At 40.8% G+C, this 27,413-nt stretch overlaps 2 protein-coding genes across 5 annotated transcripts; one reads left to right on the forward strand and one right to left on the reverse strand.

The window, feature by feature from the left end:
- Positions 1-1,119: 1,119 nt before the first annotated feature.
- ctbs (chitobiase, di-N-acetyl-) lies at positions 1,120-11,012 on the forward strand. Its single transcript, XM_046298115.1, has 7 exons — positions 1,120-1,337; positions 2,853-2,991; positions 5,624-5,832; positions 6,399-6,570; positions 6,730-6,827; positions 9,997-10,158; positions 10,469-11,012. The coding sequence occupies exons 1-7, from the start codon at positions 1,215-1,217 to the stop codon at positions 10,670-10,672; spliced, it is 1,107 nt and encodes a 368-aa protein (XP_046154071.1). The 5' UTR covers positions 1,120-1,214; the 3' UTR covers positions 10,673-11,012.
- Positions 11,001-27,013, reverse strand: spata1 (spermatogenesis associated 1). Of its 4 annotated transcripts, none has more exons than XM_046298112.1 (12): positions 26,733-27,013; positions 26,416-26,522; positions 26,062-26,179; positions 25,897-25,950; positions 25,267-25,630; positions 24,923-25,049; positions 24,741-24,792; positions 24,216-24,318; positions 23,996-24,121; positions 12,822-13,000; positions 12,093-12,236; positions 11,001-11,842 (listed from the first exon to the last, which is right to left on the reverse strand). In XM_046298112.1, the coding sequence occupies exons 1-12, from the start codon at positions 26,784-26,786 to the stop codon at positions 11,702-11,704; spliced, it is 1,569 nt and encodes a 522-aa protein (XP_046154068.1). In that variant the 5' UTR covers positions 26,787-27,013; the 3' UTR covers positions 11,001-11,701. The 4 variants fall into 4 exon arrangements, with proteins under 4 accessions (XP_046154068.1, XP_046154070.1, XP_046154067.1 ...); XM_046298114.1 differs by having other exon boundaries at positions 12,093-12,191; positions 12,876-13,000; positions 24,741-24,798; XM_046298111.1 differs by having other exon boundaries at positions 24,741-24,798; positions 26,733-27,012.
- Positions 27,014-27,413: the final 400 nt, after the last annotated feature.

Raw genomic sequence — 27,413 nt, forward strand, 5'->3', positions numbered from 1 at the left:
TTTGAAGAGAAATAATGATGAGAAATTATAGATAAAACTTATCGGTGCTCATTGGCCATTGGACATAAAGATTACACAACACGTTGGATATCGCAAATTCAACAATGAAGTAAGCAGTGGCTAACTGCAAGCACTGCAAAGCAATCACTAGCCTGCTATTCAGTGGAGTGGCTGTGTGGTCCCAAGTCTCAGTTTAGGGGTCTCTTTTTCAAGTTTAAAATTATACAAATGATTCCAGGCTGTATCACATCCGGCCGTGATTGGGAGTCCCATAGGGCGGCGCACAATTGGCCCTGCATCGTCCGGGGTTAGCCGTCATTGTAAATAAGACTTTGTTCGTAACTGACTTGCCTAGTTGAATAAAGGTTAAATATTTTTATTTTTTATTAATTCAACATTGGCCAATCTAGCATTATGTCTCGCATGCTCAATAAAACTGTTGGTCATCCATTTGAATGGTCATCCGATTTGGAATTGTTGTTGTTTTTCCGAGTTCCCAGTTGTCTTGAAAGCACCATAAATCCAGGGAATGCCAGACTGGAACGAGCTGCAAAAAACACTCAAATTGGACAGTTTTATCCTCATCTCTTCATTCAAAGACTCACTCATGGCACTCTTACTGACAGTTGTGGCTGCTTTGTGTGATGTATTGTTGTCTCTACCTCCTTTGTGCTGTTGTCTGTGCCCAATAATGTTTGTACCATGTTCTGTGCTACTACCATCTTTTCATGTGGTGCTGCCATGCTATGTTGTTGTCTTAGGTCTCTCTTTATGTAGTGTTGTTCTGTCTCTCTTGTCATGATGTGTGTTTTGTCCTATATTTACATTTTTAATCCCAGCCCCCATTCCCGCAGGAGGCCTTTTGCCTTTTGGTAGGCCTTCATTGTAAATAAGAATTTGTTCTGAACTGACTTGCCTAGCTAACTAAAGGTTAAGTTAAAAAATACATCAAATAAAAGCCACGCAAAACGTCCTTGTGTGACAACAAATATGCCCAATTAGCTGATTCGCTTGACATGCGCCCACTTTCAGAGACACTCCATGTACGCATAGCATTTAGCCATGACACAAACTAAAAGGCGGTGCCTGACGCTATCGTCATGTGATACTTGATATATCACGCTAAGCAACGTAAGACCTTCCGTCGAAGAGATATTGACGCGCAAACTCCGGATATCAAACCAAAAAACTATTTTGTGCGAAACCTTACCCAAATGTTGTCAACAATGTGGCTGTTTTTGTTTCTGACGCTGGTTAGCGTATGTTGCAAGGCAGAAGTTTGTCCATGTGAGATCCAGGAACTCTGTCAACAAATTCGCGATGAGAAGGACTTTGAGGTAACGTTAGCATGACCGGTTTAGCAGAACTGTAGCCCGCCATGCTGCTGTTAAAACAGGGTAGCATAATAAACGATGGAACTACTTGAGAGTTTAGGCTGACAGCCCCATAAAATGTGACACTAAACCCTGACATTTGGGTGAAGTCGTGGGTGAGCGTACACTGACAAACTAGGCTAATGGCAAGGCCCCGACATTTTTTAGATAGTTCTTACAAAACATAAAGTGGATGGTTGTGTACACATATTTTACTGCAAGTGGTTAATTTGATAGATATTGTGACATACACCCTAAACGCAAAAAGTGCAGAATAACGACTGGCTGGACGGATGGGCCGCATACATTTGTGTAATCCAATATTGCAAGCTCTGCTATTGTTACAATTTGTAATACAAGTAGTCCGTTGTCAGTTTTACATACCCTAATGCTGTTTGTTTGTATCGTAATGCATTTTGGAAATCTAGAATTGTAAACACAGATACAATAGGTGGACACGACAACTATGAATATTGATGATAAATGTAAGCTTTTTTTGTTTTGTAGATGATTAATAGCCGTAGTCACAAACCACACTTGCTCTCATTCAGTGCTGTATCGTCCTGCCTGACAAATGCATAAGGTTGAACATGTTTTTAATGTTGTGGCTTGTGTAATCTGCTCTAAATGGGTTTAGACATTGGAATTAGATTTTTTGGGGGGTCCAAGTTTCCTTGAAGGATGTTGTATCTTTAGCCCTACTGTTGTAATAAAGTCAGGTCCACCACATATTATTTTTGGGACAACCATGGATTTTGCTTCAAATCCAATATTGTGTCTAAAATCCAATATGTTTGCAATAAGTCAAATGTTATTGGTTGCATAAACATATTTAGCAGATTTTATTGCAGGTGTAAGAATACAAGCATTTCGCTCCAACATTGTAGTAATATTTAACAATTCACAAGAATGGAATTAATTAATATATAATATTAGGACGAGGAATGTCGGAGTCTGGAGTAAAAATACGGTATGTAAATGTGATTGGATGTATAGACATTATGGACGCTGTGGATAGAATATTGTGAATATATACAGCAATAGTTGAATAGGATGGCCTTGACTAGAATACACTACAGTGGGGCAAAAAAGTATTTAGTCAGCCACCAATTGTGCAAGTTCTTCCACTTAAAAAGATGAGGCCTGTAATTTTCATCATATGTACACTTCAACTATGACAGACCAAAATGAGAAAAAAAATCCAGAAAATCACATTGTAGGATTTTTTATGAATTTGCAAATTATGGTGTTTGGTTAATAACACAAGTTTATCTCAATACTTTGTTATATACCCTTTGTTGGCAATGTTTTCTGAAATCCGAAAAACATTATTATTAAAGTGACCAGTGTTGATTCATTTGATATGAATGAAATTGTGAAAATATGTTTGTCTAGCCTAGATTCAGTAAAAAAAAAAAGTAGTTGACACGACAAGAGGCTTTAGAATTAATCACCTGCCACTGGTCTCTTTGCTTTCAGGTGTTTGTGTTTGATGTGGGCAAGAAAGCATGGAAGTCATATGATTGGGGAAAAGTGACAACTGTTGCTGCATTTGGGAAATATGATGCTGAACTCATGTGCCACGCCCATTCAAAAGGAGCACGGCTAGTCCTGAAAGGTAAGGTTAGGCATCTCAACTAGAGGTCGACCGATTAATCGAAACGGCCAATTTAAATTAGGACCGATTTCAAGTTTTCAAAGCAATCGGAAATCGGTATTTTTGGACACCGATTTGGCCCATTTATAAAAAAAAATATATATTTTTATTTTTTACTAACACCTTTTTATTTAATCTTCATTTAACTAGTCAAGGCACTTGCCTAGGAACGGTTGAAACCAAATTTAACATGTTTCATTATTTATTTGAGGCTAAATTGATTTTATTGATGTATTATATTAAGTTAAAATAAGTGTTCATTCAGTATTGTTGTAATTGTCATTATTACAACAAAACATTTTTTTTAATGGGTATCAGCATTTTTGGTCCTCCAATAATCGGTATCGGTGTTGAAAAATCATAATCGGCCGACCTCTCATCTCAACCATATGCCAGTGTGCACTTGATCACCTCCATACATGGATTTGAAAGGATATTACTGGTATTTGAAAACAACCTAGCCCAGGCTTCCTCAACTGGCAGCCCAGTGATTTTATTTGGTTCCCCAAGTTTTCCGGGCAAAAAAATGTGTAATTATTTTTATTATTGGACATAATACAGTGAAAACACCAGCAAATATTCTTATTAAATACTTTTTTTCTTTACATAGTTGAACGTGCTGACAACAAAATCACACAAATTATCAATGGAAATCAAATTTATCAACCCATGGAGGTCTGGATTTGGAGTCACACTCAAAATTAAAGTGGAAAACCACACTACAGGCTGAGCCAACTTTGATGTAATGTCCTTAAAACAAGTCAAAATGAGGCTCAGTAGTGTGTGTGGCCTCCACGTGCCTGTATGACCTCCCTACATCGCCTGGGCATGCTCCTGATGAGGTGGCGGATGGTCTCCTGAGGGATCTCCTCTCAGACCTGGACTAAAGCGTCCGCCTACTCCTGGACAGTCTGTGGTGCAACGTGGCGTTGGTGGATGGAGCGAGACATGATGTCCCAGATGTGCTCAATTGGATTCAGGTCTGGGGAACGGGTGGGCCAGTCCATAGCATCAATGCCTTCCTCTTGCAGGAACTGCTGACACACTCCAGCCACATGAGGTCTAGCATTGTCTTGCATTAGGAGGAACCCAGGGCCAACCGCACCAGCATATGGTCTCACAAGGGGTCTGAGGATCTCATCTCGGTACCTAATGGCAGTCAGGCTACCTCTGGCGAGCACATGGAGGGCTGTGCGGCCCCCCAAAGAAATGCCACCCCACACCATGACTGACCCACCACCAAACCGGTCATGCTGGAGGATGTTGCAGGCAGCAGAACGTTCTCCACGGCGTCTCCAGACTGTCACGGCTGTCACATGTGCTCAGTGTGAACCTGCTTTCATCTGTGAAGAGCACAGGGCACCAGTGGCGAATTTGCCAATCTTGGTGTTCTCTGGCAAATGCGTATCGTCCTGCACGGTGTTGGGCTGTAAGCACAACCCCCACCTGTGGACATTGGGCCCTCATACCACCCTCATGGAGTCTGTTTCTGACCATTTGAGCAGACACATGCACATTTGTGGCCTGCTGGAGGTCCTTTTGCAGGGCTCTGGCAGTGCTCCTCCTGCTCCTCCTTGCACAAAGGCGGAGGTAGCGGTCCTGCTGCAGGGTTGTTGCCCTCCTACGGCCTCCTCCACGTCTCCTGATGTACTGGCCTGTCTCCTGGTAGCGCCTCCATGCTCTGGACACTACGCTGACAGACACAGCAAACCTTCTTGCCACCGCTCGCATTGATGTTCCATCCTGGATGAGCTGCATTACCCGAGCCACTTGTGTGGGTTGTAGACTCCGTCTCATGCTACCACTAGAGTGAAAGCACCGCCAGCATTCTAAAGTGACCAAAACATCAGCCAGGAAGCATAGGAACTGAGAACCTGCAGAACCACTCCTTTATTGGGGGTGTCTTGCTAATTACCTATAATTTCCACCTGTTGTCTATTCCATTTGCACAACAGCATGTGGAATTGTTTGTCAATCAGTGTTGCTTCCTAAGTGGACAGTTTGATTTCACAGAAGTGTGATTGACTTAGAGTTACATTGTGTTGTTTAAGTGTTCCCTTAATTTTTTTGAGCAGTGTACTTTGATTTGTTTAACACCTTTTTTGGTTACCACATGATTCAATATGTGTTATTTCATAGTGTTGATCTCTTCACTATTATTCTACAATGTAGAAAATAGTAAAAATAGAGAAACACTTCAATTAGTAGGTGTGTCCAAACTTGTGAGTGGTTCTGTACATTCTACACGATTCTGTGCTTCCAACTTTGTGGCAACAGTTTGGGGAAGAGCCCTGACCTTAACCCCATCGAACACCTTTGATGAATTGGAATGCCTTCTGCGAGCCAGGCCTAATCAGAATTGAGTGATGTCCCTCAACTACAAAATTAGCCAAATTGGGAAAAAAATAATTACAAAAAAATAGCTTTTGCCTTTTTTAAAAATTGCTTCTTGCAATAGTCATTTGGAACATTGTGGTAAAATTGACATTTGAATTCATCAAAATATTTCTATATATCGCCTAGCCCTAGATGAGCCTTCCATGTGCACTAATCCTAAATGCATTTGTCAGTGTTGTATATTTCTTTACTGTAGGTGATGTGTCTATCCCTGAAATGGTGGACCCTGCCAACAGGACAGCATGGATCACAAGCAAAGTGGACTTGGCAAAGAGGCAGTTTATGGATGGCATCAACATAGACATTGAGCAAGAGGTGGCCGACTCCTCCCCAGAGTACTACACCTTGACAGCACTTGTCAAAGAGACCACTGAGGCCTTTCATAGAGAGATCCCAGGTTCCCAGGTGAATACAATGGTGTATCCTAGTCATGCCAGACCAATAACTTGGGGTGTAGGAGATATGTTGCCATGTAGGCTAATTACGCTCTGATTCACGAATGAAAGCGGGCCACATTCACAATTTTGGTTTAAAAGTAAATTGATTAATCCAACCTTACAATCTGCATACTTAAGCTTTTTTGGGTGTCACAACTGAAAACACTCATTAGGCACCAAACAGAAGAAAATGACCTGAAACAGGAAGGGACTACATGAAATTCTCCAATAAGAAACGCTTGTTTTCGTTTTACTACGATGTGCCCTAAATGCAGGGGTTTTCCAACCTCTCCTTGGGGACCCCCAGCCATTCCATGTATTTGAACTATTCTAGAGCTAGCACACCTTATTCAACTTGTCAACTAATTATCAAACCTTTGATTAGGTTCATCAGATGATCTAGTTCAGGGTTACAACAATAGTGTGGATTGTCTGGGGGTACCAGATGAGATATTTCAAAACCACTGCCCTAATGAATAGGACCCAGCTTCTTCCGTGCCCTTAACTTACCCTCTTCCCCTAACTCGTTCTCAGGTGTCATTTGATGTTGCCTGGTCGCCCAAGTGTATAGACGGGCGCTGCTACGACTACGCCGCCATTGCCGAGTCCTGCGACCTGCTATTTGTGATGTCATATGATGAGCAGAGTCAAATATGGGGCGATTGTGTTGCGATGGCAAATGCTCCATTCAATCAGACACAGTCAGGTAAGTAATTTGTGGAGAAGGACCTCTAGAAGCCCAAACCAGAAGCCATTTTATTGCAGTTATTTGACTTAAAGCTAAAAACTATGGATCCCTAGCCACTACTTGTCATGCTGAACAGACTAATCCTAACCTGCTATGGCCTTCTGTCTTTTATTCCAGCGTATGACCAATATTTGGCGATGAAGATAGATCCAAAGAAGCTTGTGATGGGAGTACCATGGTATGGCTATGATTACCCTTGTCTCGACTTCTCCCAGGTAAATACTCCAAAATTGAACTTCTCAACTTTACTGGTGTATGCCCTGTTAGTTTACACTATCAATGTTTCCCTCTACTGTGGGGATTATGATCAAATCAACATATTAGCCACTTTTCAATGCACAATACCGTAACAAATCTAACTATGCAAGACGGTCTGTGATTTTGGCAGAGCGCATCATCTGAGGATGCTATTGCATTCACAGGCACGAGCGATCGCAAGTAGATGCGCTTGTTTTTGAGATCAGGGCCTCATGTAGCCACGTGTGCACATTTATTCATATTCTTTGCTAGTTAGTGAGGTTATTAGCCCAGTTATACCTTATTTCTGGTCAGCAATGGGGAGTGATTGCTTCCTACAAGAGCACAAAACATGTAGATTTCTAGCCATCTTTGGAAATCGAGTCAGGTAAATAGCTTTTTTATGTCTTAAAGAGGCAGTGTTATATTTTGAGACAAACTTGAATAATCTTAGAAGCCGATAGGTAGAGGGTAGCATACATTTTGTCAGGATGTTCTCTAAAGTCTCATGGATTGTAGACCTACATTGAACACGTTGGATGCTACTTACTGTAGGCTGTATCATGGAACAGTTTATTTCAATAGCTATTTCCATGTTAAAATATTACAGGATGCATTTTCTCTATTTTTGATGTTAGGCTACTCTGGTAGGCCTACATTATGATCAAATAGCCACAGTAGCCTTCTTGGCCACTGTTAAAACGTTTAACTTAAAGCAGGTACAGCCTCAGTGTTCACAGTAAACATGTGCCAGAAGTTGCACAGAATGCACTTTCAAGTTTGTGCTTAGTGCCCTCAAAGTATTCACACCCCTTGGCTTTTTCCACATTTTGTTACAGCCTGAATTTAAAAAGAATTCCATGTATATATTTTTTTGTCACTGGCTACACAATATCCCTTAATGTCAAAGTGGAATTAGTGCATTCGAAAAGTATTCAGACCCCTTCCCTTTTTCCACATTGTTAGGTTACAGCCTTATTCTAAAATGGATTAAATAAACAAAATCCCTCAATCTACACACAATACCTCATAATGACAAATCAAAACATGTTTTAGAAGTGTTAACTAATATAAGTATTCAGACCCTTTGTTATGAGACTTAAAATTGAGCTCCAGTGCATCTTGTTACCATTGAGATGTTTTTACAACTTGATTGGTGTCCACCTGTGGTAAATTCAATTGATTGGACATGATTTGGAAAGGCGCACACCTGTCTATCATTCTTAAATGGAAGAAGTTTCGGAACCACCAAGCATCTTCCAAGAGCTGGCCACCAGGCCAAACTGAGCAGTCGGGGGAGCTGGTTACTCTGACGGCTCCAGAGTTCCTCTGTGGAGATGGGAGAACCTTCCAGAAGGACAACCATCTCTGCAGCACTCCACCAATCAGGCCTTTATGGTAGTGGCCAGACAGAAGCCACTCCTCAGTAAAATGCACATGACTCTGACCATGAGAAACATTCTCTGGTTTGATGAAACCAAGATTAAACCCTTCTAACCTGAAATAAACATTGGCACCATCCCTACGGTGATGCATGGTGGTGGCAGCATCATGCTGTGGGGATGTTTTTCAGCGGCGGGGACTGGGAGACTAGTCAGGATCGAGGGAAAGAGGAACGGAGCAAAGTACAGAAGTGATCCTTGATGAAAACCTGCCCCAGACCACTCAGGACCTCAGACTGGGGCAAATGTTCACCTTCCAACGGGACAATGACCTTAAGCACACAACCTGACAGAGCTTGAGAGGATCTGCAGACAAGAATGGGAGAAACTCCCCAAATATAGGTGTGCCAAGCTTGCAGCGCCATACCCAAGGAGACTCGAGGGTGTAATCACTGCCAATGGGGTTTCAACAAAGTACTGAGTAAAGGGTCTGACTATATATTAGTAATTCATTTTGTTACAATTATGGGGTATTGTGTGTAGATGGATGGATAAAACTATCGATTTTAGAATACGGCTGTCATGTAACAAAGTGGAAAAAGTCAAGGGGTCTGAACATTTTCCGAACGCACTGTATGTTCAGGAGTAAAAATTGGCTTAACAAGTCACATTGAATTTCAAACACGGATTCAACAACAAATACCACGGAGGTTTTCCAATTCCTCGCAAAGATGGGTACCTATTGGTAGATAGGTAAAATATAAAATAAAGTCATTTTACGTGTTGTGAAGGCATTAATAACACTTTGGATGGTTTATTAATACGTCCACAGTTGCTGGAGAGGAATGAAACCACACAGGGTTTCCAACAGAGTTATCAATGGCTGTAATATGAGAACTTAGGATGGATCAACAGTGTTGTAGTTACTCACTCCACAATACTAACCTCATTGACAGAGTGGAAAGGAAGCATGTACAGAAGAAAAACATTCCAAAATATGCATCCTGTTTCCAGTAAGGCACTACCATAAAACTGCAAAAATTAACTTTGTACGAGATACAAAGAGTTATTTTTCATGCAAATCGTACTATACACATCATGGAGTACCACTCATATTTTCAAAGAATGGTGGTGGCTGCATGTTATGGGTATGCTTTCTTGTCTTTTACAGTAGAGCTAAGCACAGGCAAAATCCTAGAGGAAAACCTGGTTCAATCTGCTTTCCCTTCCTAGGAGCTCAGATGCAAAAATGTAATGTCCAATGTTTTGACAAACAAGCTGTCTTCATCAGGGTATATCAATCTGCTTTCCGACACTGGGAGACAAACTCACCTTTCAGCAGAACAATAACCTTACCAATCTGCTTACCAAGACTACATTGAATGTTCCTGAGTGATCTGGTTGCAGTTTTGACTTAAATCTATGGCAAGACTTAAATGGCTGTTTAGCAATAATCAACAACCAATTTTGGCAGCCTATTTTAAAAGAGAATGTGGAACTATTGTGCAATCCAGGTGTGCAAAGCGCTTAGCTTTACTCACAAAGACTCACAGCTGTAAACGCTGCCAAAGGTGATTCTAACTCAGGGGGTTGAATACTGAATACTCAAGAGATGTATATATTTAATTATTTTCCACTTTGACAGAGTATTTTGTGTAGATCGTTGACATAAAAATGAATATTCTATGAATTTGAATCCCATTTTGTAAAAAAATTAGAGAACATCGTCCTGCTGTCTCAACTATGTGTCTTTTTCTCTAATTAGGAAGGGGTGTGCTCCTTAGCCAAGGTTCCGTTCCGGGGTGCACCTTGTAGCGATGCAGCTGGCCGTCAGATCCCTTACAGCTTTATGATGAAACAGATCAACGGCTCTCTGTCTGGCAGGCTGTGGGACGAAGTCCAGCTGGCTCCCTACTACAACTACAAGGTATGGAGACACATTGTATAGAAAGTTTGTTGAACAAGTAGCCTAAGCCCATTTTGTCTGGGCTGCTGGTGGCAAATGACAACTCAACACAAGCTGCAGCCATTTTGGGGGAAAGGCTATTTGACTGAAGTGCTGTTAGATTGAACTAACACAGTCACATCACAACAAATCGCTTCCTCCAAATCCAATAAAACACTCTAGCTCAAGTTGAACTCTCGCCAAGGCTGCATTATCCTCCTTGTTTGCAAAGAGGGTGCCATTGTCGCTGTTGCCCCATTACAGAGTTTGTGAACTGAACTATCATCCACAGGACCAAAGGGGACAGATCCATCAGGTGTGGTACGACGACCCAGAAAGCATTGCCCTGAAGGTGGCATATGTACGAGAGCTGGGCCTGAAGGGCACGGGAATGTGGTGCGGCAACCTCCTGGACTACAGCAATAACTCAGTTGCCCAGGAACAGAGTCGAGACATGTGGAACGCCCTCATGGGTTGCCAAGACGCTCAGTGCTGAGAAGACTGCCTTTCCATTGGATCCTCACAGCTATTTGTTGCTAGTCAATAGATGCTTTTGTTCGAGGACAGAAGTGGGACAGAGGAACCGTAACGTGTATTCCTCTTGATCTCAGGGATGTGTACTTGCACTTCTATTTCATAGTAGTTTTTTTTATTGCAATTGTAAAACATGAGCCACTTTAGAATCATGCCAACACAGATGATTGTCAAACACAGCATTGTGCCACTGTCTGAATCTTACAAAATACATTTTGCTTTGCCGTATAAGCACTTAATAAATACTGTGATATGCATATGCCAGTAGATTAAATAAAAAAACATAAATAACTCTCAGCCAATAATACTTGTCTTTTCTTTTACTCTCACCAACACTGATTTTATTTAACTAGGCAAGTCAGTTAAGAACAAATTCTTATTTTCAATGACGGCCTAGTGGGTTAACTGCCTGTTCAGGGGCAGAATGACAGATTTGTACAGTGTCAGCTCGGGTGTTTGAACTTGCAACCTTCCGGTTACTAGTCCAACACTAACCACTAGGCTACCCTGTCACCCTACAGATTGTTGTTTTGCTTGCAATGATTGGGATATGTGGTTGTTTTACCTACTTTAGGTGAATGCAGTCACTTTCAATAAGAGATTAAAATATGATGTAAATGTTTACGCTTCAGAAAGTCGATCCTAAAACCGCTGTGACTTTGAAGAAAATTCCATCATGAAACCTCTTAGTCATGGCAGATACTGTTGCTTTGATACTGTACAAATATTTGTTTTCATACTTAAGGTTTTAAGATGGTAGTATCAACACAGGTAAATGATCAAATGAGAGATTGTTCTTGCTGCAACAGGGACACGACAGTTTAATACAAACAATTGTTGTTTGGTAAACTGTGAAGTCATGGCTTTCACTTGATATGCATTGCAAATAGACAATTTAAATGTGACCTTTTCTAAAATATATCATTTGGAATAAGCGGAAAGCAAACATTGTCTTCTGGAATAAGGCCACGGTGGTACTGGTAGAAGTGGCTCAGTTAGGGATGCTTTGAGCCTGTGGTCTGTCCCTGGCTCCTGCTCCAAAGCCCATGGAGCCAGAGAGAAATGTCTGGGTATTCTTCTGGGCCAGCTCAGCCTTCAAGGCTCTCAGCTCTGTGGCAGCCTGCTTCCCGAGCTAGGAGGAAATAAACAAGGAAGTACATCAATGAAAAACATTGAGCACTGTCTGTCCAGCAAAGCTCCTGCCCAAGTCCCATGTAAAAGTTGATAACTGAAATATCTGCTTCTCATATGAAATATTTTTCAACTGAGCCCTTAACATACTGTTGTTTTTCCCAGTGAGATACAGGAATGGAAAAAATAGATAATTGTATTTACATTTGTAGAGTTATGAGGGAGTCATATTGCAATTAAGATTTTAATACCTTGATCTCTGTGATGAGCCTCATCTTGGCATCATCCACCTTCCTCCTTAGGTTGTCAATCTCATGGCTCTCTGTCATTATCTGGATAATGAGCTCATTCTGAACATGGTGGAAAGAGTACCCAATTGTCATACTTGAAGATTCCTTAATAGAAAATGTTTAAAAAAAACATTCTGTCATAATTTACAAACAAAGCATTTGTGTTTAGTGAGTCCACCAGATCAGAGGCAGTAGAGATGACCAGGGATGTTCATATGATAAGTGCGTGAATTGGACCATTTTCCTGTCCTGCTAAGCATTCAAAATGTAACGAGTACTTGGGTGTCAAGCCAAATGTATCGAGTAAAAAGCACATTCTTTAATTTAGGAATGTAGTAAAGTAAAAGTTGTCCCAAATATAAATAGTAAAGTACAGATCCACACAAACACTACTTAAGTAGTACGTCAAAGTATTTTTACTTAAGTACTTTACACCACTGTCTATAATAATGGCATGGTCTGTATTGACCATAATATGAACTGATTCCCTCTAGTGGATGTTGTGGCACAGTCAAACTGACATTGTTGCTATGGCCTTACTGAACCATAAAACCTGAATCAACTTTGCATCCCAATAATCACTTCCTTCACAGATTTAAAAGCAAGAAAATCATGAAATAAATGTGGTGGAAACTATCTAGCCAATGTTTGGGGAGGGGAGCACACTTCAGTTGAAGGACTGATTGTTACTTTGGTGCTCGACAATCTTGCCCGCAATCTGGGCTTTCCTCCTCCATCCCTCGCCTTTAGCTGGTGTAGGATGTTATTGTAGAATATCTCCAGCTCTTGACGAAGACTTCTCAGTGTGACCTCCAAAGGGGCTGTGGCCTTCTTGGTATCAAAATAACTCCTCTTCCAACTATCACGAGCTGGAAAACAACAACAAAAGCTCTCAGGGCAAAATTGACTTGCTTTTGCTGCAGTGTCAGTTCTGAACCCATTTATTTCCAGAAAGAGTTTTGAAAAAACAAGATGAAGGTTAAATTGAGGAAGGAAAACATGATTTATTCGTTTTTTCTGTAACTCTTAAAAGCTGTAGCTATAATGCATTATATGTAGTTATAAGCTTTTTTGAGACGTTTGTTTTCTACACTGAACAAAAATATAAACGCGACATGCAACAATTTCAAAGATTTTACTGAGTTACAGTTCATATAAGGAAATCAGTCAATTGAAATGTATTAGGCCCTAATCTATGGATTTCACATGACTGGGAATACAGATATGCATTTGGTGGTCACAGATACCTTGGGGGGGATATGGATCAGAAAACCAGTCCGTATCTGGCGTGACCACCGTTTGCCTCATGCAGCACGACATCTTCTTCACATGGAGTTGATCAGGCTGTTGATTGTGTCCGGTGGAATGTCCCACTCCTGGATATTGGCAGGAACTGGAACATGCTGTCGTACATGTCGATCCAGAGCATTCCAAACATGCTCAATTGGTGACATGTGTGGGGAGTATACATGCCATGGAAGAACATGGACATTTTCAGCTTCCAGGAATTGTGTACAGATCCTTGCGACATGGGGCTGTACATTATGATGGCAGTGGATGAATGGCACGACAATGGGCCTCAGGATCTCGTCACGGTATCTCTCTGCATTCAAATTGCCATTGGTAAAATGCAATTGTGTTTGTTGTCCGTAGTTTATGCCTACCCATAACATAACCCCAGTACCACCATGGGCCACTCTGTTCACAACATTGACAACAGCAAACCGCTCACGCACATGACGCCATACACGCTGTCTGCCATCTGCCCACTACAGTTGAAACCGGGATTCATCGGTAAAGAGCACACCTCTCCAGCGTGCAAGTGGCCAGCTAAGGTGAGTATTTGTCCACAAGTCAGTTACGACGCTGAATTGCAGTCAGGTAAAGACCAGTTGAAGCACTTCAGGGGAGGACCATCCTCAGGGAATTTCAGAAAAATTTAAAGTGAAACATTAAAGTTGAACGTTTTAGCTAAAACTACACTAAATATATTCACGTCACCAACTAATTGATTAAAAAACACTGTATTGCAATGAAGTTCTACAGTAGCCTCAGCAGCACTATGTAGTGAGCCGGAGGACATCTAGCTTCGGTCCTCTGAGTACATTGACTTCAATACAAAACCTAGGAGACTCATGGTTCTCACCCTCTTCCAAAGACTTACACAGTAATTATGACCACTTCCGGAGGACATTCTCCAACCTATCAGAGCTCTTGCAGCATGAACTGACACCCATTCAAAGGATCAGAGAATGAATATAGTACTGAAAGCATAAGCTACAGCTTTCTAGCACTGCAGGGCATAACATGTGGTGAGTAGTTGACTCAAAAAGACAATAGTTGAACAGTTTTGAACAAATACATTTCTAGAGAGATTTCGTAGTATATATTTTTTCACTTTTACTTGCTTGCATCGAATGCAGCTAGCTAGTTTAGCCTACTCAAACACCCGGCTCAAACAGAGAGGGATGATATGTTAGCTAGCTGGCTGTCCAACACTGGAACTCTTCCAAGTCAAGGTAAGCTTTTGGTTTTATTAATTTATTGCCGCCTGTGGGTGTAACTACTAAACTGCTGACTACACTGTACTGCATGTTTGTAGCAGGTTTACTACTGCGTTAATTCTTATAGCTATGTTGACTATGACAACAATGAAGGGACTGTGTGTAGTGGTTAGCGGTCATAACATGAAGGTTTGGCTTGGAAAGGTTTTTTCAACTGGTCACAGACAGCTGATGTGTTGTCTACTGAAGTCCACATGCGAAGAGTGCATAGTAGATAGACAACGAGCTGTTTGTATGTGGCTGCTATGAAAGTGAACTGTGTTTGCGTCTAATCAGGGGTGTATTCATTGTGCCGATTCTGTTGAAAAACATTTCTTAAACGGAATGAAACGGCGATAAACATACCTGAATCTGTCCAATAGAAACCCTTTTGTAACTGTTGGACTAATGATTACACCCTAGATCAGCTAGATGCAGGCAAAAGTGTGCAAGGCGGCATTGAATATGTCCCTGTCTGTCACCTTGACTACTCAATTCTCTCGACCTGCAAACTTTCATTCATAGGCTAGATTGAAGCAACCTCACGATGGGTACAGGGAAATTAGAGTATCATGTAGTAGCCTAAACCTATATTTATACATTGAGCTGGGTGAATGGAATATGAATGACAGTCATCCAATATGCTGTAATAGAAATAAAGCCATGTTCAGTAAAAAAAGATCATCCTCCCTCATGTTAAACTGCACTGACCACCACTGGTGAAGACAATTAGTATGCAGATGAGCTTCCCTGAGATGGTTTCTGACAGTTTGTGCAGAACTTCTTCAGTTGTGTGAACCCACAGTTTCATCAGCTGTCTGGGTGGCATGTCTCAGACCATCCCGCCGCTGAAGAAGCCGGATGTGGAGGTCCTGGCCTGGCGTGGTTTGGGGTTGTGAGGCCGGTTGGACGTACTGCCAAATTCTCTAAAACAACGTAGGTAGGTGGCTTATGGTAGAGAAATTAACATGAAATTCTCTGGCAAAAGTTTTGGTGGACATTCCTGCACTCAGCATGCCAATTGCACGCTCCCTCAAAACTTGAGACATCTGTGGCATTGTGTGCTAAAACTGCACATTTTAGAATGGCCTTTTATTGTCCCCAGCACAAGGTGCCACCTGTGAAATTATTTAATCAGCTTCTTGATATGCCACACCTGCCAGGTGGCTAGATTATCTTGGCAAAGGATAAATGCTCACTAACAGGGATGTAAACAAATTTGTGTACAAAATGAGAGAAATTAGCTTTTTGTGCTGGGATCTTGTATTTCAGCTCATGAAAAATGGGACCAACACTTTACATGTTGCGTTTATATCATTGTTCAGTATAATAAGGCTCATAATGTTATGCCACTCAGTGTATAATCTACAATTTTGCAGCGATTACATTTTATGCTCAAAAGAAGCCAGTCGTAAATGTTGCATGCAACTGGCCACTATATTCCACTGTTTTTAATTTCTTTGTAGTTTATTTTCCCTTTTTTGTGTGTTTTGTGGTGTCCGGTATCCCTGGTATACCATGCTGTCACAATGCATATGGTGTATGCATTTGTAGGTCAATTTAGAAACTATAATTATTTTTGGCCTTGCACAGTAAAAACCCCACCTTAGATTTTTGACATGCTTCTTCTTTTTGTCAGGCTTGCGCCACAAGAGCCCTGTCTTAGGCATTCAACATACTACTTCTTATTCTTATGCATGCTACACCTTTTACACCGTTTAAGATAGAAACGCCATTCCAAGTTCAAAACGTGTGTAACGGTCTAACCCCCCCCCCATCCACTTTCATGGCATTTCCTCAAGATTCTAAAGCTCCCCATTGTGACATAATCACTTCCAACGGCCATTCTCAAAGTGAAATCATGCAGTTTTTGACCCAAATCAGCAAATTATTCCACTTTGCAACAACTTAGACAAAGTTGGTGTTCCCGTCTTCATCTACTTCTCTGCTGCTCAAATATGGCATTAGGACAAAAAAATACTATTCTGAGAAAGTTACAGCAGGTTAAGTAGTCTAGTTATTATTATTCTTCCGCACGTTACTGCTACACCGTTTAAGCTTGAAATGTAGAAACTTTTTGATATGTTATACTTTTAAAGTTATTAAACTTTTAGTCAGTTTTCTTTGGCCAAATCCACTATCATGTGATTTCTCAAGATTCTACTGCTCCCCATTGTGCCATTCTCTCTAAATGAAATCATGCAACCTTTGACAGAAATCAGCTAATTATTCCACTTTGCCATTTTAGTAACTCCATTTTACCACGTGCTCTTCCAACTTCTCCCAAACTGCCATTTTGACCACTAACGCAACAAGTTAGAGAAACATTTTCAAAGGTATGAAATCTTCCCCTACTTCTCTGCTTGTCAAACCTGAAAGCGTGTTAGAAATTGGTGCATACGAAATCCTTTGTACCAATCTCTAGGTAAAGCCGTTTTAGTAACCCATCGCCGCTATCTTCTAGCCACAGCTCTGTCATCTTTGAGATTGCAAAACAGAAATGTTGTTAGGATACTCAGACACAGAGGACCAAAATTAAGAGGAGAGAAGTTATTGACCATATTACAATTGAACCACACAACTACAGACCACAACCACACAACTACTGAACACAACTACTTACCAAAAAAGTGACCACAACCACACAACAATTTACCGCAAAAACACAACTGCTTACCATATCTAGTGACCACAACCACACAACTTCTAAGCACAACCACACAACTTTTGACTGCAACCACATAACTGCTTACCACATCTGGAGACCACAACCACACAACTTCAGACCACATCTAGTGATCACAACCACACAACTGCTTACCACAACCACACAACTTCTGACCACATCTAGTGATCACAACCACACAACTTCTGATCACACATTTAACTACTGACAATATCCACACAACTTTTGAACAACCACACAACTTCTAACCACAACCACATAACTTCTGACTGCAACCACATAACTACTTACCACATCTAGTGACCACAACCACAGAACTTTAGAACACAACCACACAAGTGCTTACCACAACTTCTGATCACATCTAATTGCACTTTTACTTTCTTCTCCAACACTTTGTTTTTGCATTATTTAAACCAAATTGAACATGTTTCATTATTTATTTGAGGCTAAATACAAATTTGAGGTATGTCTCGATTGAGTTGCTTGTATACAACTTTTTGATATCTGTTGTACTTTTTACATTATTCACTTTCTTGTCCTCTTTTTCTCCTCCATCCTCTTTCATTGGATTTCTCAAGATTCTAAGGCTCTCCATTCATTGTGACATCCCTTCCAACTGCCATTCTCTGTAAGTGAAATCAGTTAACTTTTGACCCAAATTAGCTAATAATTCCACTTTGCGACAATTTAGGAACACTAACTTTTTGTCTATCTTCGTCTACTAATCTGCTATTCATATCTGTTTGCGGAATCAAAATATTCACTATGGAACTTACAGTATAGCTGTTTTTGTAACTCCCTTACCATGTGTTCTTCCAACTTTTCCCAAACAACTGCCATTTGGATCAGTAACGCAACAAGGTACATAAACATGTTATCTAATTCTCTGCTTGTCAAATCTGCATTCGAAATCGTGCGTGCCAATCTGTAACTAGAGCCGTTCTAGTAACACATAGCCGGTCTCTTTCTAGCTGCTGTAAATCATGTCATAAACTAGCAGATTCATTATTTTCCAAACAACCACCGTTTTGACCACTAACCCAACAAGTTAGACACAAATATTTTGTAGTGAAATCTTCCCCTACTTCTCTGCTTGTCCAATCCAAAAACAGTTTATAAATCGTGTGTACCAATCTCTTGATAGAGCAATTTTACTAACTCATCGCCAATCTCTGTGTCATTATTGAGATTCCAAAACGGAACCATTGCTAGGATACTCACTGACACTGAGGGACAAAATTATGAGAAGAGTGACCACAACCCCACACCTTTTGACCACAACCCCATAACTTCTGACCACATCCAGTATCCTCAACCACACAATTATATCCCACAATCTAGTGAACCCAACCACACAACTTCTGACTGCAACCACACAACTGCTTACCACATCTAGTGACCACAACCATACAATTACATACCACAACCACACAACTTCTGACAACACATCTAACCACTGACCATATCCACATAACTACAGAACCACATAACTAGTGACCACTACTACTGACCACAACTTCTGACTATTGATGCGAATAAAACATGATTTCAATATTTGAATAATATAATCAAAGTACTTTTCACTTTGAACACTATCACAAAAAAAAACGGTTAGGAAGCCCCACAACTTTACTTGTTAAGTTACCATCTAGTTCTTTGTCTTTAGCACGCTACTCCTACATCGTTTAAGCTAGAAACGCCGTTCAAACTTTAAAAAACTTACGGAATGGTCTCACTCGAGTTGCTTGGATATAACTTTTTAATACCCTTTCTACTTGAATTTTTTTTTTAAACATTTTGTCAGTTTTGTCCTCTGTCCACTTGTTTATTTTTTTTTAATTTTACATTTATTTAACCAGGCAAGTCAGTTAAGAACAAATTCTTATTTTCAATAACGGCCAATGTATGGGATATCCTCAAGATTTTTAGGTTCCCCATTGTGACATCATCCTTTCCAACTGCCATTCTCTGTAAATTCAGTAACATAAATCAGCTACTTTGCAACAATTTAGACAAAAAGTTAGAGCATTTACACCTTTGTCTACTTCTCTGCTATTCAAATCTGGCGTTTGAACAAAAAAAAAATCTACATTTTCTGTAACTTTGTAAACAACTGCTGTTTTGATCACTAAAGAAAACAGATTAAACAAAAATATTCCAAGGTATGAAATCTTCCCCTACTTCTCTGCTTGTCAAAACTGAAAACAAATTAGCATCTACCAATCTCTAGATAGAGCTGCTTTACTAACCCATTAACTGCTCTCTTTCTAGCTGCAGTAAACCATGTCAGAAGCTAGCAGATTAATTATTTACCAACAATTGCTGCAAATTGCAATAAAAGTACGTAACGTTTTAAAGTTTACTTTCCGTGTTGGTCGAAAACACTATCATCAATCTAGCAAAGGCGTTTTGTGGGTCAGAGTGCAGTATTTAGTTCATATTAAAGCACAACTTTACTGTATTTTAGCAAGTTTCTCACACTTTAACTAAAAGGCAACAGTGTTGTCAAGGCTACTGTTGCATAGGAATCCTTTACTCACTGGAATGAATGTCTTCCTAGCTCTTCAAATTCCCATGATTTGTCAATTTGTTTCAGACCAAAGACCTGGCGTTAGGATTATGAATACTTTCCCGGTCTGGACGACCTGGAATGATAAAGAGAAGATTTCTAATGCTTACTAGCTTTATCCTCCTTTTCCCGGATCATGCTAAGTGCTCTAAATAACTTAACTGGCTAGTTTGCCTGTCTATATAGAGAAGGCTGGGCTGTACCCCTCTAACTAGATAGAGTGGATTAGGAATATCTTCTACCCAATAAAAAGTTACAGCTGTTTGCCAGAGTTTATTTAGAGTGACAAAAAGTTGCCAGTTCACGTCTACTAACAGGTCTCTGGGTCATCAATGAGCAGCCTAAACGGAGCCATTGCTATGGGATACTCAGACATATAGGGCAAAAATTATGACGAGGGTGAAGGAAGTGACCACAATTACTGACCACAACTAGGGCTGTGGCGGTAATTTTATTTTTTCAGATGGTGATTGTCAAGCAAATAGCTGTCGGTCTCATGGTAATTGACCATTAACAAACACATTTAGCATCTCCTGGCTTCCTCGCATAGCCTACAAGCCACTTATGCAGACCTTTGGAACATCTACATTTTAATAAGTCTTAATAAATCCATGTAATAGAGCCTACACCATCACAATAAATTGGTTATTTATTTTAGACCGGTCTAAAGAACGATATGAAGAAAATGTAGTCTAGAAGAAGAGAATAGAATACTCTGAGTTGGCTATACAACCACACAACTTCTGACTACAACCACACAACTTCTGACTACAACCACACAACTTCTGACTACAACCACACAACTTCTGACTACAACACAACCACACAACTTCTGACTTAAACCACAGAACTACTGACTACAACCACACTTCTGACTACAACCACATTAGTACTGACCACAACTACACTACTACTGACCACCACCACACTAGTACTGACCACAACGAAACTACTGTTGACCACAACCACATGACTTCTGACCATAACCACACAGCTACTGATCTCAACCACTCAACTGCTGACAAACTTCTGACCACAGCCACACAACTTCTGACCACATCTAGTGACCACAACCACACAGTTACTGCCAACAACCACACAAGTCTGACCACAGCCACACAACTTCTGATCACATCTAGTGACCACAACCACACAGTTACTGCCAACAACCACACAACGTCTGACCACAATCGCACAACTTCTGACCACATGTAGTGACAACAACCACACAGTGACTGCCAACAACCACGCAACGTCTGACCACAACCACACATCTTCTGACCACATCTAGTGACAACAACCACAGTTACTGACCACAGCCACACAACGTCTGACCACAGCCACACAACTTCTGACCACATCCACACATTGTCTGACCACAGCTACACAATGCCTGACCACATCTAGTGACAACAACCACAGTTACTGACCACAACCAAACTGCTTGACCACATCTATTGAACACAACCACACTATTAACAACAACCACACAACTTCTCACAACAACCTCACTACTGCTGACCACATCTAGTGAACACAATACTACTGACACATCTATTGAACACAACCACACAACTACTGACACACCTTCTGACCACAACTACACAACTACTGACACATCTAGTGAACACAACTATACCACTACTGACACATCCACACAACTACTGAGACATCTAGTGAATACAACCACACAACTACTTACAGATCTATTGAACACAACCACACAACTTCTGACCACAACCACACAACTTCTGACCACAACCACACAACTACTGACCTTAACCACACACCTGAACACAACCACACCACTACTGACACATATATTGAACACAACCACACAACTACTGACACATCTAGTGAACACAACCACACCACCACTGACACATGTATTGAACATACCCACACAACTTCTCACCACAACCACACAACTACTGACACTAGTGAACACAACCACACCACTACTGACACATCTATTGAACACAACTTCTGACCACAACCACACAACTACTGACACATCTATTGAACACAACTTCTGACCACAACCACACCACTACTGACACATCTATTGAACACAACTTCTGACCACAACCACACAACTACTGACCTCAACCACACACCTTCTGATCACAACTACACAACTACTGACACATCTAGTGAACACAACCACACCACTACTGACACATCTATTGAACACAACTTCTGACCATAACCACACAACTACTGACCTCAACCACACACCTTCTGACCGCAACTACACAACTACTGACCACAACCACACTACTACTGACCTCAACCACACAACTACTGACCACAACCACACAATTACTGACTACAACCAGGCAACTTCTGACCACTAGCCACGCAACTTCTAACCACTGAGCACACCCACACAATTACTGACTACAACCACGCAACTTCTGACCACTAGCCACGCAACTTCTGACCACTGACCACACAACTACTGACCACAACCACACAACTGCTTACCACATTTTTATTTATATTTATTTAACATTTATTTAACCAGGTAGGCTAGTTGAGAACAAGTTCTTATTTGCAACTGCGACCTGGTCAAGATAAAGCGTAGGAATTCGACACATACAACAACACAGAGTTACACATGGAATAAAACATACAGTCAATAATACAGTAGAACAGAAGAAAACAAAACGTCTATATACAGTGAGTGCAAATGAGGTACGTTAAGGAAATAAATAGGCCATGGTGGCGAAGTAATTACAATATGGCAATTAAACGCTGGAATGGTAGATCGGCAGAAGATGAATGTGCAGGTAGAGATACTGGGGTGCAAAGGAGCAAAATAAATAAATAAATACCAGTATGGGGATGAGGTAGGTAGATAGATGGGCTGTTTACAGATGGGCTATGTACAGGTGCAGTGATCTGTGAGTTGCTCTGACAGCTGGTGCTTAAAGCTAGTGAGGGAGATGTGAGTCTCCAGCTTCAGATATTTTTGCAATTCGTTCCAGTCATGGGCAGAAAAGAACTGGAAGGAAAGACGACCAAAGGAGGAATTGGCTTTGGGGTTGACCAGTGAGATATACCTGCTGGAGTGTGTGCTACGAGTGGGTGCTGCTATGGTGACCAGTGAGCTGAGATAAGGCGGGGCTTTACCTAGCAGAGACTTGTAGATAACCTGTAGCCAGTGGGTTTGGCGACGAGTATGAAGCGAGGGCCAACCAACGAGAGCGTACAGGTCGCAATGGTGAGTAGTGTATGGGGCTTTGGTGACAAAATGGATGGCACTGTGATAGACTGCATCCAGTTTGTTGAGTAAAGTGTTGGAGGCTATTTTATAGATGACATCACCGAAGTCGAGGATCGGTAGGATGGTCAATTTTACGAGGGTATGTTTGGCAGCATGAGTGAAGGATGCTTTATTGCGATATAGGAAGCCGATTCTAGATTTAATTTTGGATTGGAGATGCTTAATGTGAGTCTGAAAAGAGAGTTCACAGTCTAACCAGACACCCGGGTATTTGTAGTTGTCCACGTATTCTAAGTCAGAGCCGTCCAGTGTAGTGATGCTGGACAGGCGAGCAGGTGCGGGCAGTGATCAATTGAATAGCATGCATTTAGTTTTACTTGCGTTTAAGAGCAGTTGGAGGCCACTTAAGGAGAGTTGTATGGCACTGGTGACACACAACCACACAACTACTGACCAAATCTACTGACCAGTAGTGACTATCTGTGGGAATTTAAAATGATTTCACTATTCAAATAATATAATCAAAGTACAACTTTTTAAACTTTCACAACAAGAGCATTAGCAAGCCTCACAACTTTACATGTAAAGTTTCAATCTAGTTATTATTATTATGACCATGACAATTATGCATCACAATAGTATTGTCTATGTTGTAGGGCAGGTCAGTAACTTATTTTGCTGTGCCCTGTCACACAGATTATTTTATAGTTATACAAACTAGTTGGTATTTAATCTGGATCATAACGAGATGCTAATATATTAGAAGGGGGTCATGCGTGCTTTTGTCATATCCTGAAACAAGGGTGCAAAAGAACTAGTCCAGACATACACCACCTTGATTTCGACGGTGTCTGTTCTGGGCCAGCAAGTCTTTTCCTTTTCTCAATAACTCTTGTCTTGTCTGTTCTAGTTGCTTTCTCTCCTCTTTTGCCATCTTAATTTCCTCTATCAGTTCATCTCCTGAGGGAAGGAAGAAACATACCATGTCATTTGCGCCTTACATTTCAGCAACAACAATATGGATGACTGAGACATAACAGAAATGCCTGCTTACTACTTGATAGGAAGACCGAGGCAGCCGTTTTACGAGTGCCCAGGGTTGGGGCGGGGTGTGGAGAGGCGTACTGTGTAGGCATAGTTACTGGGTGTTCAGATACCTACATGAAAATAAATGATTGGTAAAACATAATTAAAACATTTTGTTGAAGCAAATTGATTTCGGTGTGCATGCCAAGAAAATAGTTTGAGTACTCCTCGCTGCTTCTCTAGACCTATTTCCCTGACTTAGACCCCCTTTTTAATTCAAACCCACCTGCTGGCTGTGGAATTTTGAAGCAGTAACAAAGCCACACAGTATTTTACAAGGCGCTGGTAATTTACAATACAACTACTCTTGAGTTGACTCAACAACCTCTCTTGGTGTGCAGGACTTGATGGAACTACACCTTTAAAAAAAACAATTGAATGGGCTTGCAGATGTTCAATAGTCTGGCTATGATATAAAAACATGGTAATTGTAACTGATTTTGGCATAATGTCATTTCAGTAAGTATGTTAGCAGCACGCAAGCATATCTTACCTCATTTTGTTTATTCCTGATATACTTCAGTGTCTGTGCATCTTTAGATTTCCTAAACCTCCAAAGAGAGAAAAAAATGTGGGTTTACTAATTTTATATGACTGTAACCAGGGTTTAAATAGCTCTGATGGTGGTAGAGCTCTTCCTCTCTGTTATGGCAAAAGTGTTCCTCTGTGTGTTACCTGTGTGGGGTGGGAGAAAACACAGAATCCTGATCTTCCAGTGACTCTGGAACCCCCGAATCGCTGGCTCGGTTTCTCTTGAAACGCTGTTTCTTCTTAGCAGGTGCCACCTTCCCCACAACTGATTCTGTCAAAATGAATTGAAAGTAAATGGTTGTAACAACATCTCTGTCTGTTACAACAAGTACAAGGTTGACTTGCTTTTCAGAAATGTCAGTTCAAAGTACACTCCCAAAATCTAAGTTTTTCCATTTCATACCAGCACTTTTCAGGTACGACCCCCCCCACCAAATTTTTTTTTTTTAATAATGGATTTTGTAGTGACCTATCCCTTTAACGCTCACCTTTAGCCTCTATGACACACTGGGGTGGCCCCTGGGCTTGGGCCTTCCACAGGAGGAGGTCATCCTCAGCGCACCTAGACTGCTGAGAGGCGAGAAGGTCCTCCTCGTTCTCCTCTGTAGAGCAATAGCTCTCCTCTTCCTTCGCCTCCTCATCGGGGCTGGGGAAGGAAAGGGGCTGTGGCTGGAGACCCTGGGGGATCTGAGGGAATTTAAAAGGCTCTTTTGTCCCTGTTGGCATTCCTTGCACTCTGGCAGTGTAGTAAATCTGGGGGTCTGTGGAGTGGGTGTTGGGGGTGAGGGACTGTGAACAGACACTGTTGTCGCTCTCCACCCTGGGCAACAGGTACAGCTCTGGATGAGGGGCCTGGAGAGTAGGAGAAGACCATGACATAAGGACAAGGCATGCAACAAACTTATTATAAATATATATATTTTTTTCACTTAAAAAAATATTATACTATCTACAGTGCCTTCAGAAAGTATTCATACCCCTTGACCTATTCTACATTTTGCCATTATGGGGTATTGTGTGTAAATTCAGGTTGTAACAACAAATAAGTCAAGGGGTATGAATACTTTCTGAAGGCACAATATAAAACATATTTTAACATTTAAGCGGAATGTGCATACATATGGAGGGGCAAAGTACTTCACTTTCAAATCCCTTTCTTGTTTGGCTTTGACCTATTAAAAAAATACAAATGCAATGGGACAATGAATCACCTCATGCCAGTTTATCAAATAAAACACAAGCGAAAAGCAACTGTGTCCCTGAACCAGGCCCGCTATACTCACCAATGCCAAGCTTCGGCCCACACATTTTAAAAAGGAAAGCTTGTCAATATCACTCTCAGCTCCGAGGAGAATGCCAAGCTCACTCCTGAGAGTTCTGAGTGATATATCAGGATACACCCTGGCATGAAAACAACAATTTACAGTGAAGAGGCACTATGTTCAAAAACATTTTCACATCAAAGAAATATGGGTGAAGAGGACAAACATCAAAGTATCTTGTTGACTGTTTAATCTGCAGTTTTCTTGACCTATTCTGTACATTAATATTCCTACAGATTGTAGGCTATACTGGTCTCATTATTTGCAGTAACCATATGCTACTTCTGAATAGAAAACATTTAATAAATATCTCACCTGATGAATCCAGCAGATATGAAGCTCTTTATGGCTTCAACCGGCACTCTATTCAGTTGTAAGTTCCACTGTTCATTTGGTACAAACAGCACATGGAGCTCAACAAACTAACAAGAAAGCAATCGAAATTAATACGCATTGGAGCTTCTTACACTTTGCCCTAACAGGGATTGGTTTTCCAAAAAAGCAAAGTTCACCAAGAAAGAGTATATAAAGATTATTGCGGTAGACAGATGGTGATAATCTTTTGTCTTGAGTACATAAAATGTAAAATAATAAAACCACGACATAATGGTGCAATGTATAGCCTTACGTACCTTTCTACTTCGTCTCTCATCGGGATATCTAATAGACTTGCACGAGGATTCCATTTTCAACGAGCCTCACCTATTCTAAGAAATAATCTGTTTGACGAAGGCATCAAGTTTTTCCATGATAAATGCTGTTATTTTCACAGAATAAGAAGTAGGATACGGGCTGTTTTCTTTCTTCTCATAAAAGCTTGTGGGTGTGTTGTGCTTTGCTTGTCCAGGGTGCGGAGTGGAGGAGTGGACTGCTAAGTAACAATCTCTTGTGAAGTCAAACAGAGCCAATCTATCTTTATGGATGGCACAAACGGTTGTTGCTCCGCTGCTGATGCAAGACACCCCAAATAAACAGGGTAGTGGGTTTAAAACGTAGAATTACATGACCGCTTTATAAAAGTCTGTGGCATATATTATTATTATAGATTGTAATAGGGTCATTGTTGAATAGCGGTGGCATTTGAGAATAGCATTTTGGGAAAAATGTAAATAATGAAGTGTATTTGGGTACATCTTTTAAGAGTTTCATTCTAAAACACTACAATGCTTTCATAAAGTATTCACACCCCATGACTTTCCAAAATGTTGTGTTACAGCCTGGATTTAAACAATATTAAATATATATTATTTGTCACTGACCTACATATAATATGCCATGTTTTTTACACATGTTTATAAATTAATTGAAAATGA

The sequence above is a fragment of the Oncorhynchus gorbuscha genome, linkage group LG14 (genome assembly GCF_021184085.1).
Source record: "Oncorhynchus gorbuscha isolate QuinsamMale2020 ecotype Even-year linkage group LG14, OgorEven_v1.0, whole genome shotgun sequence".
Lineage (NCBI taxonomy): Eukaryota > Metazoa > Chordata > Actinopteri > Salmoniformes > Salmonidae > Oncorhynchus > Oncorhynchus gorbuscha.

Bases quoted from the DNA above. Each gene is read 5' to 3' on its own strand.
- spata1 (XM_046298111.1), bottom strand. From the start codon at position 26,786: ATGGAATCCTCGTGCAAGTCTATTAGATATCCCGATGAGAGACGAAGT. The intron at 26,523-26,732 runs GTACGTAAGGCT...CTTTCTTGTTAG, and splicing joins ATGAGAGACGAAGTAGAAAG to TTTGTTGAGCTCCATGTGCT. The intron at 12,237-12,821 runs GTAACAATCAGT...TTTTCTATTAAG, and splicing joins CAAGATTGTCGAGCACCAAA to GAATCTTCAAGTATGACAAT.
- ctbs (XM_046298115.1), top strand. From the start codon at position 1,215: ATGTTGTCAACAATGTGGCTGTTTTTGTTTCTGACGCTGGTTAGCGTA. The intron at 6,571-6,729 runs GTAAGTAATTTG...CTTTTATTCCAG, and splicing joins ATTCAATCAGACACAGTCAG to CGTATGACCAATATTTGGCG. The intron at 6,828-9,996 runs GTAAATACTCCA...TTCTCTAATTAG, and splicing joins CTTGTCTCGACTTCTCCCAG to GAAGGGGTGTGCTCCTTAGC.